The sequence below is a fragment of the Schistocerca nitens genome, chromosome 1 (assembly GCF_023898315.1).
Source record: "Schistocerca nitens isolate TAMUIC-IGC-003100 chromosome 1, iqSchNite1.1, whole genome shotgun sequence".
In the NCBI taxonomy this organism is placed as follows: domain Eukaryota; kingdom Metazoa; phylum Arthropoda; class Insecta; order Orthoptera; family Acrididae; genus Schistocerca; species Schistocerca nitens.
Window position 1 is genome coordinate 265,988,338 of NC_064614.1, and position 15,778 is coordinate 266,004,115.

Below are 15,778 nucleotides of genomic sequence, written 5' to 3' on the forward strand. Positions count from 1 at the left end.
GCCTGAGAGAAGGGTCGGGGACAAAGAGGGCAGGGATCGTCTTCCGAGGCCTGGCCTAAATGTCCCGTTCCAGCCCTCCCAGCGCCAAGGAAAGGAAAGAGGTTCTATAGGATCTAAAGAATTTTAATGGATCAATTTCACTTATTTATAAGTATACATCTATACATATTTTCCCTCAGCTATCGGGGCAGACATAAGAGATGAAATTATGCTAGTCTGCTTATTTTGGTTAGTATGGGAGTCATCCTGCTTTCGCTGGATTCTTTGTCTCTAAAATACGGGATTTCCAGAAAGAACTACTCACTATCATCTAGTGAAGCTGTTTACTTGCCTGGCAGTGGGCTATTGGCCGATTGTGAACAAGCTTCAGCGATTGGCCGACCATTCGGTCGGAGAATCGGATGACTATGGTTCCAGAACAAGGCCAGGGTAAGTCGGTGCACAGAACTTGGTAGGTATAGATGAGACTCACCTCGTTGAGAGAATCGGAGACCAGGTGAGAGCGCCGTACGAGAATGTTCAGGAAGAAGATGTCGATCTGAGGCGCCTGGTGGCGTGCCACTTTGGCCACCAGAGAGCGGCGTGCCGTCAGGATCATCTGCTGCTCTGAGTCCTGCGGGACATATCAACAAAGCTGGCCACTGTAAACAGTCTACACCAAACATTACAAAAGAGTCACGGAGGTGATGCTATGTGTCGTGTAGAATGTATTTCGGTCCTTAGAGTAACGGAGTGTCCTCTGTGTGGAGCTGTTAATGAGGAAATGTAGCGAAACATTTAACAGCATTGCCTAATTTTATGGAATTGCTCAAACGGTTTAAGATTTGATGTTAAACAACAGGGAAACGGCAGCTAGAGGCGGATTTCCAGAATGTTTACATGAGGCTCCCGAAACCGGATTTCGCAAACTCAGTACCGCTTCTGGTTCTTTATGTAAACATTCCAACATCTATTCTAGAAATCCGGTTGTAGCTGCCGGTTTTCCACTTCTACTTTTGATTTTCATTCCCATGTAAAGGCACAACTGTTTCTCAGACGAGCTTAGGTCGTCAACTTGCGCCTCTTTTTTTTTTTTTTTGAAAAAAAAAAAAAGAAATCTGCTTTTTGTCTGGTGAAGGAGAAGTAGAAATATTAGACTGAGCATGAACTTGTCTACACCTCTAATGTAGTAAGGAAAACTCGTTAACGTAGCTAAATACCTCGCGATATGGCGATAATTTTGAGGCAGACTACTCATATCAAAACATTTTCGTGAAAGCTGGGGCCTACAACTGACTGTGGATCAAGCAGTGAATTTTGGTTGCATCACTTCTGTTTGTGAAATCCTTTTTCTGTGTGATGGAAATAGGGCACGTCTGTAATTGGCGAATGTCATTCTTCACCCGGCAGTAAGAGTATACGATATAGGGTTAACGTAAAGGCATACACTTTGGCAGAAGTTTTAGACAAAGTACAATGGTAGCAGATTATTTTTATGTCTTGTCGTGCAAGAAACTTGTCTTGCGTATCGTTAGTTTCAGTCTGAGAGGCAAAAGTTACTTCGCGAGTGCACTGTGAACTCTGATCGAAGTAGCTGAAACTTTGTGCCATTGTTATAACGAATGTACGCATGCGAAATTGGTGAACAATGGGCCTCGACAATATATCAATATTTTACCAGATTTGTGTGATGTTTATTTACGAGGGTTACCACTTCCTCAGAGTACTATTTTCTTAGTACTTTCATACTCAGAATTCACAGGCTGATATGCAACATGCAGTTAGCTGTCCTGTAGGTAAGTCAGGTAAGTTTGAGAGATACGTAGGGTGCGTTTGGACCTCAAACTCGTAGAACCACAAACATAGGTCTACTAAGTGGTTGATCTGCACAGCCCTATTAGACTGCAGCGTCCTGATAAAGGCAGTAGATACGAGGTCTGTCTGAAAGGTATCCGACCTTTGAGTCTCCCGCGCAAAATAGAGACAATGGCACGGCGCCACTGTACACAGTTGAGGAAGAGACTTTTATGCGACATGCGTGAATTTTGTCCCCGTCTTCCAGCGCGTCAGTCGCTGCCTGTCGGTCGTTGAGTGAGTTGCTACACAACGTGTTCGTCGGGTTACCAATCCTCTGAAGATGACTGAACGTCTTGAGCAAAGATACTGCATCAAATTTTGTCAAAAGCTTGGTGATTCTCAAAACGAAACAATTCGTAAGATTCAGCAGGTGTTTGGAGAAGATGCGATGGGTGTAACACAAATTAAGGAGTGGTTCAACCGATTCAAAAATGGCCGCACATCAGCGGAGAGTGACCAGCGTTCTGGCAGGCGCTCGGTGTGCAGCTGTTGTTGAGAGGGTGCAAAATTTGGTGATGGCAGATCGTCGTTTGACCGTGCAAGAGATTGTCAAAGAGGATGGAGGGTATAAAGATTCTGGACATGCAATTTTGCGTGGTGATTTGAACATGCACCGAGTGGCTGCGAAATTCGCGGCCAAGTTGTTGTCGCCGGAACAAAAAGACCTCCGTTTTGATGTTGCACAGGACCTTCTGGACACCACCAACACTGATCCTGGTTTTCTGTACACCGTGATAACTGGAGATGAGTCACGGGTGTACGGGTACGACCCAGGAACAAAAAGACAGTCGTCGCAATGGAAGCATCCTGAGTCTCCAATGCCGAAGAAAGTGCGGCAGGTGCGAAGAAAATCAAGGTGATGCTGACTGTCTTCTTTGATGTCCGTGGAATTGTGCATCAAGAATACGCTCCGGAAGGACAGACAGTGACAAAGGAGTACTATCAAGATGTTCTCCGGCGACTACGTGACGCAGTTCGGCGCAAAAGACCAGACAAGTGGACGGCGAAAAACTGGCAACTGCATCACGACAACACCCCCGCACATTCATCCCACTTGATCCAAAATTTCTTGGCCAGACGTGGTATTACAGCCGTTCGCCAACCTCCCTACTCTCCAGACATGGCTCTTTGCGACTTCTGGTTGTTTCCAAAATTGAAGACGCCACTGAAATGATCCTGTTTTGAGAGTAGAGAAGAGATAATGCGGAACACGACGACGGAGGTGAACACCATGCCAAAAGAAGACTTCCAGAGGTGTTTCCAGCAGTGGAAGGATCGGTGGGCTAAGTGTGTGCAAGCACAAGGGGCCTACTTTGAAGGGGATTAGGGTCCCAACGCCGTCATGTATTCGAAATATTTTTTCTGGCCAAAGGTCGGATATTTTTTAGACAGGCCTCGTATGTTATACGTTTCTAGTTAGAGTTTGTACCATCATTATTTCCTCTCGCCACATACCGATGTGTTTTATTTTATCTGACTCGAATAAGGTAACAAGTCCAATTCACGTAAAATACGAGAGGGAAGATAGAAGAAGTTAGAATCATTTTTACGGAAACTATTTAGTGTTGGCATCCAAGCCAGAATAAATTGCCATTTATTTTCATCCGTCTTTCACTTTGCCAAGTTTCTCCCGTACCACAGAGCGAACTATGGCGGGTTCCCCGTGTTCGTAACGAAATCCTGGATGAATAGTGCGCTCTTTACAGCAATATCGAATATTACAGAGTATAGCACTCCGTCTTCAGGGCACAACTGGCCCATCGGGACCATCCGACCGCCGTGTCATCCTCAGATGAGGATAAGGATAGAAGGGATGTGTTGTCAGCACACCACTCTCCCGGTAATTATGATGGTTTTCTTCGACCGGAGCCGCTACTATTTGGTCGAGTAGCTCCTCGATTGGCATCACGAGGCTGAGTGCACCCCGAAAAATGGCAACAGCGCATGGCGGCCCGGATGGTCACCCATCCAAGTGCCGGCCACGCTCGACAGCGCTTAACTTCAGTGATCTGACGGGAACCGGTGTATCCACTGCGGCAAGGCCGTTGCATTCCAGAGTGTACAAACATTAAAACATATGCTATTCCGAGAACCTTCCAGAAATGATAAATACTAAATAAGAAAAAATTGCCAGTGATTGGATCTGAACTATTGACGCGCAGCATGGCAGCCAGCGACACTACCCACTACGTGACACTCCGTGCATGACATCTTGTGGCCTTATTTTGGAGCAGAAGATTTTGCCCCACATATATACCTCTGCTCACTGTGTATCACTGGATACAACAATTAACTGCAGACGCAGAAATACCACCGCTGGACTTCGCAGCACGGAGAAGTCACGGCAGATGTTGGTAATGCCAGTGGTAAGGTACGAGTGCATCAAAAACATCATGAGGCATTTCATCACAGTTAGTAACAGTGCAGTGTTCAAACTGGTGGTGAATGTAGTCTCAAGCTACGGGTGATCTCCATGGAATGGAATGGGGCTTCAGACAGGCTGATACTGTTTCATTCTGTCGAACAGTGTAGGGCTCCATTTTCAGATTGCCTACAGCATCTCACAGACTTATTCTTTAAACAAAACAAGTGTGTGATATTTATTGATAATTGGTCCTATGGTCCGATCTGAATGATCTCAGTCAAATGTTAATTTATCGGGAGACAATTATTCCAGCCAAATAATGCAATGTATCTAAAATATAACGTTATACAAGATGGGTTAAGCGAAAGTGGGCGACACATACAATTATCTTGGTGATGCACTGGGTGTGTGGTTGATCACATAAATAGAGACAACTTAGTTTCCCACTGACTGTCTAGAGTTTTTCCTTGTAAGTATAGTCTGCCTTTCCTGGCCTCTGATTGGACAGCATTGGAGGACAGGAACTTCAGAACGGCATGACACGAAGATGTGGCGTCAGTCTTTCGTGAATGAAATATATTTTTTTACAATTGTACCACTGCGTCTCAACCTGTCTGATTTTTTATAGCTTGTACGATAGCTCAATAATGCATCATTTACGATTTTGCACTTTGCGCGGTAGTTTTACCTCTGATTTGCAGTGTGGCGTTCCAAAGCAGCTCTATTCCGAAAGGTTTAGGTGTTCCCCCTGGCAGCCAGCCGCGCTGACCACCGAGTCCCAATCGTTTGGAATCATTCGTCGCTCCAGAGACGTACGGTAAAGTGCTGCGTGAAGGGAATTACGTTTTTTCCCGTACTCTGAAAAAGAACTGTACATGCATCTCATCAGATCCAGATGCCTTTCCTCCAAGAGAATCGCTTTTCTCAGTTTCGGCGTTCGTGTGATGATAACGATCACCAACAGTGACGTCTGGAAGACCGAATTTTATATTTCGTTCTTCTCTTACACTCTTTCCGTTTCACTGACGTAATGACCACTGATCGATTGTATATGCGACTTTGATCTATTTACTGTCTTAAAGTAAGTCCAGTAGGCCTACTTGTTTGGATTTTTCGTCACTATTTGCTTTCGAATCAACTTTCTAGGCCGGTTGTTGAACAGCGGCTGGTCTCTCTCATCCTTCATAAAGTTGCTGGAAACGTACCTCACCATGTTAGAGAAGTTGTACACTTAAAATGATGCTTTTGTTTGAAAACAGTATTAGAGCTGGATTTCCGCAAGACAGTGCTCACTCGCACTTGTAAGGAATATCCAAGTCGGCACCTTAGTACGAGAGATGCCGCTTAATGCCAAATCACCCTTTTCACCTGTTTTTCCACCTACTGAACAACTTTGGGATTTCTGCGATCAGCACACCGTCGTGGTATTTTGGGCTTTGATAAAGGCCATCAGGAATATAACGCTGTCCCACAGGAAAACATTCTAATTGTGCTAGATTTGACGCTGTGACGTGTGTAGAAACCTTTTCGGAGGCATAATGGCCTCACGAAATACTTCTTAGGGATTTCGGAAAGTAGGTTACACATGTCGTCCCACTTTAAGACCGTTGCTCAAGAGTGGGCCATTATCAGAAGAGTGTACATGTTCCCGATTTCCTGCAGACACAAAGACAGGTGCTTTGCAGTGTGCGCTCGAAATGGAACGGCAACTGGAAACGTACACCAAAATTGAAGTACATGGGATAGTACGAATCTCCTAGGTAAAACGGCTATGTAGATCAAACGCATTGTCGCGTTCAGCAGTAGTGAAATGGTTGCCAACAATTTGACGAAGGTCGCACAAACGTGCGTGATGCTGACCGCGATGACCATTTCTTGCACCGTGCGATTTCCATGTCTTCGCGCAAACTAAAACAGCATCTGGGGTTCGAAAGAGATTTTCCGATGATGAGGACTTTCACCCAGCGGTTCTCGAATGGCTCCGTGCCGGACGTCTACCGTCGAGGAACTGAAAGATTGGTAGAACGTTCTTTACAGAGAGTTGGTGGCCACACCGAAAAATAATGTAATGTAACTGTGTCACTTAGAAGTGTAGTGTAGCATTTAAGTTACTTGGCGTGTCATAATAATGTCTAGTTTGCTTTTTGAAGTCACATCAGAATGTTGCGCGTATAACATTGTTTCATTGCTCTGCGGTGACGAGTTGATTTTAATAGTGTGTGCATGTATTCCTACATGCAGGTTTCACGATGGGCATATCGAAACTAACACGGCAAATTCCGAGTCGCTGGCATGTCCGATGCAAGTCACAGTTGTCTCTGAACTGGTGTATTTCAGCAGATAAACAACGATATTCAATATGCGGAGGGCATTCAATAGCTAAAAAGACAAATTGACGGAAAATGAGACTTTTACTGCTCCTCTACATAATGCCCAAGTATATAAATACACTTGTCCCAACCACGAAATTCTCTCTTTTGTAGCAGATGCAAAGAAGTCTTTGTCTTGTTGTTTGAGTCACTTTCCCATACATTCTTTGACCTCCTCATTGTTGCTGAACCTTTTTCCACGTAATGCCTCACTGAATGGACCAAAAACTGAAAATCGAGGGAGTAAATATGGGCTGTAGTGAGGATGAGACAGTATTTGCCAACCCATTTTTTCAGTGGTTTCTTGGTGCGATGGCGACCACTGTCGTATAGCAATATCACACCTTTTCTTTGAGATCCTCGACGTTTTTCTCCCACTGCTGGCTTTACTTTCTTCATCAGTACGTCTGAGTAGTAGGCACTGTTATTGTACGCCGATCTTCACAATAATCACAAAAGGCGACACCTTGGGCATCCCAAAAGACGGTCAACATGAATTCTCCCGCTGATGCTTGCATTTTGAATTTCTTTCGGACAGATGAGCTGGTCTGCTTCCATTCCATGCTTAGTCTTTTGGGCGCTGGTTAAGATGAACCCGAGTTTCATCATACGTTCAAATATTGTTTAGAAAGGATCACCTTCCCTTCCATAGCGATCTTTAAGTCAGTACACGCTCTGAGCCTTGTTTCCTTGTGTTGTTCCGGTAACTCTTTGGACACTCACCTTGCACTTGTTTTGCTGTGTTTGAGCTTGTTGCTGTTAACGTTATGAATTGTGCCAACACTTACTGCAACTGTTTTTGCTGTATGTTCGACTTAATATGGTGGTCTTTGCGAATAATGTCGTCAGCGCGGGTTTCGAGGGAAGGAGTTGACTCTTGGAGTAACTGACCAGGAAGTTGTTCGTTAGTCACCGAGGTTCGAACGGTTTTGAGCGTTCACTCACTTATTAAAATTTCTGCGGTTCATACAACTTTCACCATACCGTAAAGTCATTCGAGAAAAGATTTTAGCCGATTTTTTTTACCTTCAGAAAACAAAAAAATGGATCATTGAAAGTTGTTCAATTGTTGTAGGAGCTTCAAGCGAACACGCCATTGCTAAACGCAGTATTGAGGTTACAAACGGAAGAATTTTTATCCGTCAGCTGCTCTCATCTCATTCCAGTGATGCCAACCTAATGTCAAAAAAAGTGCAAAATTCCTCCTGCAAACTGTTTCATTTCTACCTCAGTATGTCTCTTTAATTACTGAATATCCCTCCCACTCGTGCTCATAAATTAAGGATAATGCTGATACATGGTGAAACAACGCTCTGGTGGGCGATTTGTGGGTTTAAATCACCTCGAGGTATGACCAGGCGGTGCATTTGACCCGCGGTCGTCGCACGGTGGCGCTTGCTGCAGTCCACATACGCAGAGGTGTGTTGGTGCTTGTCAGAGCACGGTGCAGCGAGTAAGTATGCAGACGTTTTCAGACGTGCTAATGGTGACTGTGTGTTGAAAATGGCTCAAAGAACACATATTGATGACGTTATGAGGGGTAGAAAACTAGAGCGACTGGAGGCTGGTCAAACACAGCAGGTCGTAGCACGGGCCCTCCGTGTGCCACAAAGTGTGATCTCAAGATTATGGTAACGATTCCAGCAGACAGGAAACGTGTCCAGGCGCTACAGTACGGGACGTCTACAGTGTACACCACCACAAGAAGACCGATATCTCACCATCAGTGCCCGCAGACGGCCACGGAGTACTGCAGGTAGCCTTGCTCGGGACCTTACCGCAGCCACTGGAACAGTTTTCTCCAGACACACAGTCTACAGACGACTGAACAGACATGTTTTATTCGCCCGGAGACCTGCAAGGTGCATTTCACTGACCCTTGGTCACAGAAGAGTCCGTAAAGCCTGGTGTCAAGAACACAGTACATGGTCATTGGAACAGTGGTCGCAGGTTATGTTCACGGACGAGTCCAGTTATAGTCTGAACAGTGATTCTCGCCGGGTTTTCATCTGGCGTGAACCAGGAACCAGATACCAACCCACTTAATGTCCTTTAAAGGGATCTGTATGGAGGTCGTGGTTTTATGGTGTGGGGTGGGATTATGATTGGTGCACATACACCCCTGCATGTCTTTGACAGAGCAACTGTAACAGGTCAGGTGTATCGGGACGTCATTTTGCACCAGTATGTCCGCCTTTTCAGGGGTGCAGTGGGTCCCACCTCCCTCCTGATGGATGATAACGCACGGTCCCACCGAGCTGCCATCGTGGAGGAGTGCCTTGAAACAGAAGATATCAGGCGAATGGAGTGTCCTGCCTCTTCTCCAGACCTAAACCCCATCGAGCACGTCTGGGATGCTCTCGGTCGACGTATCGCTGCACGTCTTCAAACCTCTACGACACTTCAGGAGCTCCGACAGGCACTGGTGCAAAAATGGGAGGCTATACCCCATCAGCTGCTCGAGCACCTGATCGAGAGTGTGCCAACACGTTGTGCGGCCTGTGTACGTGTGCATAGTGATCATATCTCATATTGATGTCAGGGTACATGCGCAGAAAACAGTGGCGTTTTGTAGCACATGTGTTTCGGGACGGTTTTCTCGAGTTATCACAAATACTGTGGACTTACAGATCTGTGTCCCTATGTGCCTATGCTATTAGCGGCAGTTTTGCCACCACATTCTGCAATTATCTTTAATTTATGAGCATGAGTGTAGTTATCCACTAGGCACTGTACGGCTGTTTCCATAAAGAATAATCAGTAAGAAAGACTATTACAGTTTAACGAGAAACACGTAAGCATTGCAGTCTCCTCCGTTGGCTGCTTACCTTGGTAAGTATGATCCTCTTGGCGACGATGCTGAGGATGAACGGGTACTGGCAGTAGGAGAACTGTCCCGGCCGCTGGGGGCTCTGCCAGTTGAAGTAGTCCTGCATCAGGTCCACGTGGTCCAGCGCCGAGTTGTAGAAGTCCGTGTAGTCGAGCAGCGGCGGCGAGCTCGAGTTGTTGGCCGCGTCTGCGGGCGGAGGCACCACGTGTCAGACAGCGTATAGTTGAAGTACACTATCCGATCAAAAGTGTCCGAACTCCCCTACGTAATGTAGAGCTAACCACTAGATGTCACTGAGAGCCAGACCCGCCAGTACAAAAGGAGGCGAGCAGTATTGTGTTGTCAGTAGAGAAGCAGTATCAGCAGATCTCAGTGACTTAGAACGTGGAGCAGTCACTTCATATCACCTGAGTAACAAATCCGTCACGGTACTTTCAGCTCTTCTTAAGCTGCCCAGGTCGACTGTTGGTGTTGTGACTGTGAAGTGCAAACGCGAGCGAACAACAGCAGCTGAACCAAGACCTGGCAGACCAGGTACTGATGGACAGGCACTGTCGAGTACTGCGGAAGGAATCGCTCGCGAGTTCCAAAGTGCTTACGGCAGTCCGATTAGGAGAATGGCTGTGCGCATGTGGCCAACGGTCGATCGGGTCCTCACAAACCACGCATTTCTGTATATTTATATGGATATGGCGTCTGTTCTTTCACACGTGTCCGAAAGAACAGACACTATTGTTGACCTACAGCTGTCTAGAACGAAATTAGAATTATAATAATACCTTTAGCTCCTAACGGGCGTTGATATACATCAACAGGGATGTATATCAACGGGGACAGGTGAAAATGTGTGCCCGACCGGGACTCGAACCCAGGATCTCCTGCTTACATGGTAGACGCTCTATCCATCTGAGCCACCGAGGGCACGGAGGATAGCGCGACTGCAGGAACTACAGTATCTCGCGCACGCCTCCAGCGTGACCCACTTTCTCACCTTGTATGTCCACACGCTACTCGTGGAAGACAATCTTACCAAGTCCCGTAAGAGTTCGGGGAATATGTGTGCATCCACACAAAAGAAGAAGGTCATACAAGGTGAGAATGTGGGTCTCGAGGGAGACGTGCGCATATAGTCCCTGCAGTCACACTATCCTCTGTGCCCTCGGTGGCTCAGATGGATAGAGCGTCTGCCATGTAAGCAGGATGTCCCGGGTTCGAGTCACGGTCGGGGCACACATTTTCACCTGTCCCCGTTGATATATATATATAAACGCCCGTCAGCAGCTGAAGGTATTAATGTTGTTGTTGTTGTGGTCTTCAGTCCTGAGACTGGTTTGATGCAGCTCTCCATGCTACTCTATCCTGTGCAAGCTTCTTCATCTCCCAGTACCTACTGCAATCTACATCCTTCTGAATCTGCTTAGTGTATTCATCTCTTGGTCTCCCTCTACGATTTTTACCCTCCACGCAGCCCTCCAATGCTAAATTTGTGATCCCTTGATGCCTCAAAACATGTCCTACCAACCGATCCCTTCTTCTAGTCAAGTTGTGCCACAAACTTCTCTTCTCCCCAATTCTATTCAATACCTCCTCATTAGTTACGTGATCTACCCACCTTATCTTCAGCATTCTTCTGTAGCACCACATTTCGAAAGTTCTATTCTCTTCTTGTCCAAACTAGTTATCGTCCATGTCTCACTTCCATACATGGCTAGACTCCATACAAATACTTTCATAAACGACTTCCTGACACTTAAATCTATACTCGATGTTAACAAATTTCTCTTCTTCAGAAACGCTTTCCTTCCCATTGCCAGTCTACATTTTATATCCTCTCTACTTCGACCATCATCAGTTATTTTGCTCCCCAAATAGCAAAACTCCTTTACTACTTTCAGTGTCTCATTTCCTAATCTAATTCCCTCAGCATCACCTGATTTAATCTGACTACATCCCATTATCCTCGTTTTGCTTTTGTTGATGTTCATCTTATATGCTCCTTTCAAGACACTGTCCATTCCATTCAACTGCTCTTCCAAGTCCTTTGCTGTCTCTGACAGAATTACAATGTCATCGGCGAACCTCAAAGTTTTTACTTCTTCTCCATGAATTTTAATACCTACTCCGAATTTTTCTTTTGTTTCCTTTACTGCTTGCTCAATATACAGATTGAATAACATCGGGGACAGGCTACAACCCTGTCTCACTCCCTTCCCAACCACTGCTTCCCTTTCATAACCCTAGCCTCTTATAACTGCCATCTGCTCTCTGTACAAATTGTAAATAGCCTTTCGCTCCCTGTATTTTACCCCTGCCACCTTCAGAATTTGAAAGAGAGTATTCCAGTCAACATTGTCAAAAGCTTTCTCTAAGTCTACAAATGCTAGAAACGTAGGTTTGCCTTTTCTTAATCTTTCTTCTAAGATAAGTCGTAAGGTTAGTAGTGCCTCACGTGTTCCAACATTTCTACGGAATCCAAACTGATCTTCCCCGAAGTCCGCTTCTACCAGTTTTTCCATTCGTTGTAAAGAATTCGCCTTAGTATTTTGCAGCTGTGACTTATTAAACTGATAGTTCGGTAATTTTCACATCTGTCAACACGTGCTTTCTTAGGGATTGGAATTATTATATTCTTCTTGAAGTCTGAGGGTATTTCGCCTGTCTCATACATCTTGCTCACCAGATGGTAGAGTTTGTCATGAATGGCTCTCCCAAGGCCATCAGTAGTTCTAATGGAATGTTGTCTACTCCCGGGGCCTTGTTTCGACTCAGGTCTTTCAGTGCTCTGTCAAACTCTTCACGCAGTATCTTATCTCCCATTTCGTCTTCATCTACATCCTCTTCCATTTCCATAATATTGTCCTCAAGTACATCGCCCTTGTATAAACCCTCTATATACTCCTTCCACCTTTCTGCCTTCCCTTCTTTGCTTAGAACTGGGTTGCTATCTGAGCTCTTGATTTTCATACAAGTGGTTCTCTTCTCTCCAAAGGTCTCTTTAATTTTCCTGTAGGCAGTATCTATCTTACCCCTAGTGAGACAAGCCTCTACATCCTTACATTTGTCCTCCAGCCATCCCTGCTTAGCCATTTTGCACTTCCTGTCGATATCATTTTTGAGACGTTTGTATTCCTTTTTGCCTGTTTCATTTACTGCATTTTTATATTTTCTCCTTTCATCAATTAAATTCAATATTTCTTCTGTTACCCAAAGATTTCTATTAGCCCTCGCCTTTTTACCTACTTGATCATCTGCTGCCTTCACTACTTCATCCCTCAGAGCTGCCCATTCTTCTTCTACTGTATTTCTTTCCCCCATTCCTGTCAATTGTTCCCTTATGCTCTCCCTGAAACTCTCTACAACCTCTGGTTCTTTCAGTTTATCCAGGTCCCATCTCCTTAAATTCCCACCTTTTTGCAGTTTCTTCAGTTTCAATCTGCAGTTCATAACCAATAGATTGTGGTCAGAATCCACATCTGCCCCTGGAAATGTCTTACAATTTAAAACCTGGTTCCTAAATCTCTGTCTTACCATTATATAATCTATCTGATACCTTTTAGTATCTCCAGGATTCTTCCAGGTATACAACTTTCTTTTATGATTCCTGAACCAAGTGTTAGCTATGATTAAGTTATGCTCTGTGCAAAATTCTACAAGGCGGCTTCCTCTTTCATTTCTTCCCCCCAATCCATATTCACCTACTATGTTTCCTTCTCTCCCTTTTCCTACTGACGAATTCCAGTCACCCATGACTATTAAATTTTCATCTCCCTTCGCTACCCGAATAATTTCTTTTATCTCGTCATATATTTGATCTATTTCTTCATCATCTGCAGAGATAGTTGGCATATAAACTTGTACTACTGTAGTAGGCATGGGCTTTGTGTCTATCTTGGCCACAATAATGCGTTTACTATGCTGTTTGTAGTAGCTAACCCGCACTCCTATTTTTTTATTCATTATTAAACCTACTCCTGCATTACACTTATTTGATTTTGTATTTATAACCCTGTAATCACCTGACCAAAAGTCTCGTTCCTCCTGCCACCGAACTTCTCTAATTCCCACTATATCTAACTTTAACCTATCCATTTCCCTTTTTAAATTTTCTAACCTACCTGCCCGATTAAGGGATCTGACATTCCACTCTCCGATCCGTAGAACGCCAGTTTTCTTTCTCCTGATAACGACGTCCTCTTGAGTAGTCCCCGCCCGGAGATCCGAATGGGGGACAATTTTACCTCCGGAATATTTTACCCAAGAGGACGCCATCATCATTTAACCATACAGTAAAGCTGCATGCCCTCTGGATAAATTACGGCTGTAGTTTCTCCTTGCTTTCAGCCGTTCGCAGTACCAGAACAGCAAGGCCGTTTTGGTTATTGTTACAAGGCCAGATCAGTCAATCATCCAGACTGTTGCCCCTGCAACTACTGAAAAGGCTGCTGCCCCTCTTCAGAAACCACATGTTTGTCTGGCCTCTCAACAGATACCCCTCCGTTGTGGTTGCACCTACGGTACGGCCATCTGTATCGCTGAGGCACGCAAGCCTCCCCACCAACGGCAAGGTCCATGGTTCATATGGGGGTCTGAAGGTATTCATATAATTCTAATTTCACACATTTCTTTAGTCGACGCGAAGAGGCGCTCGAGGTGGTGTAAATGCCACTGGATAGTCAGTGATTGGAAATCAGTGACAATGGGTGATGAGTCATGCTGCACCTTATATCGGTCCGATGACGGGGTTTGGGTTTGGCGAATACCTGGAGAACGTTATCTGCAATCATGTGTACTGCCAACAGTGAAGTACGTAGGGGTAGTGTTACGCTATTGGGGTGTTGTTCGTGGTTACGTTATTTAGTTTGTTTTGTTTCAGGGCGCAAAAACACCCATGGTCATATGCGTCCATGTCAAAACTGTGAAACATGAAGACAAAGGGAGGAGTTAAAATACCTCTACACGTCAGTTCCAAACGACAGACGAGAAGACAGCTAAAAACAGGGACGTGGACAAAGGTTTACAAAATACGACATAGAGAAACTGTGGTGCAGAACTAAAAATTGAATGAAATTAGAATTATATTAATACCTTCAGCTGGTAATGGGCTTTGATATATATCAACGGGGACAGGTGAAAATGTGTGCCCCGACCGGGACTCGAACCCGGGATCTCCTGCTCATATGGCAGATGCTCTATCCACTTTTTTAAAAAAATCTCATTTTTGTTCGCTTCCGTTCGTTGCATCTGCTCGAGGCGGTCGTCGTAAGACACCCGTTTAAGTTCGTTGTTGACCAATGAACTCAGTACCCGAGCCACCGAGGGCACAGAGAATAGCGCGACTGCAGGAACTACCTAGCACACGCCTCCCGCGAGACCCACATTCTCACCTTGTATGTCCACACACTACATACGTAGTTCTCACCCCAACACACTCATTACTCGTGGAAGACATTCTTACCAAGTCCCGTAAGAGTTCGGAGAATATGTGTGCATCCGCACAGAAGAAGAAGGTCATGACCTGTGTTGGCAGAACTATATACTTATATGTATATGGCGTCTGTTCTTTCGCACCTGTCCGAAAGAACAGACACCATATCCATATAAGTATAAAAATTGAATGGCCTTCGCTATATTGCTGCGACGGATAAAAAGTAAAACGCGGTCGACAGCTCGCGCGTCGTTCGCTAAAACGGCCGATAACTCAGACGGCAAACCCAAACGGAAACGTAAAAGGTTAACAAATGAGCATTCGATCAGGAAATGGCGGACAGTTGAACATTGGGCGCAATGTGCACAAAGGGGTGTGGAGGGGGGGCGCTATTTAAAAAATGGCGATGGCTGAAAACGCTGTGCCCAATACGCAACCTAGTTAAAATGACCTCCTCGCGGCGGCAGGGCCGCGAGGAGATCGTCCAAGCGGTTGTGGGAGGCTTAATAACCTGGACCTTATTCCCATGAAGGGAGAACCAGTGGCGATGCCAGAGTGTTGCCACATCCTGACATGGCAACACAGAGATCATCGAAGGGAATATAAGAACTAGTGGGCGGAGGTACGAGGACTGCAGCCTTGGCAGCAGTGTCAGAAGCCTCGTTTCCTGTGACCCTCTTATTGTGCTTGTCAAAACGATAAATGCGGAAGGATTTGAACACATTTTGCAGCATTACGTATTGCGTACAGTAGCAGAACAACTTGGAGATTACGCTTGTTTGTATGCAACTGACAGTGCGGCCTGTCATAAAATAGCATCTGTGACGCAATTGTTTGTGGTCAGTAATATTCCTGAAATAGAGTGGTCTGCCCAGAGCCCCGACCTGAACCTAATGGAACAGCTTTAGGACGAGATAGACAGCTGATTTCGCTCCATACCGGAGTGTCCAGCA

The 15,778-nt window shown here is 45.3% G+C and overlaps 1 protein-coding gene and 1 pseudogene across 1 annotated transcript in view; both read right to left on the reverse strand.

Moving 5' to 3' along the window:
• LOC126235368 (probable E3 ubiquitin-protein ligase HECTD2) overlaps positions 1–15,778 on the reverse strand; it is a 313,075-nt gene that overhangs the window by 43,276 nt on the left and 254,021 nt on the right. The window contains exons 8-9 of the mRNA XM_049944094.1: positions 9,399–9,586; positions 473–613 (exon numbers count right to left, since the gene is read on the reverse strand). Of these exons, the coding sequence (XP_049800051.1) occupies positions 473–613; positions 9,399–9,586 (329 nt within the window). The remainder of the gene's footprint in view (positions 1–472; positions 614–9,398; positions 9,587–15,778) is intronic.
• Positions 3,769–3,886, reverse strand: LOC126206474 (5S ribosomal RNA; annotated as a pseudogene).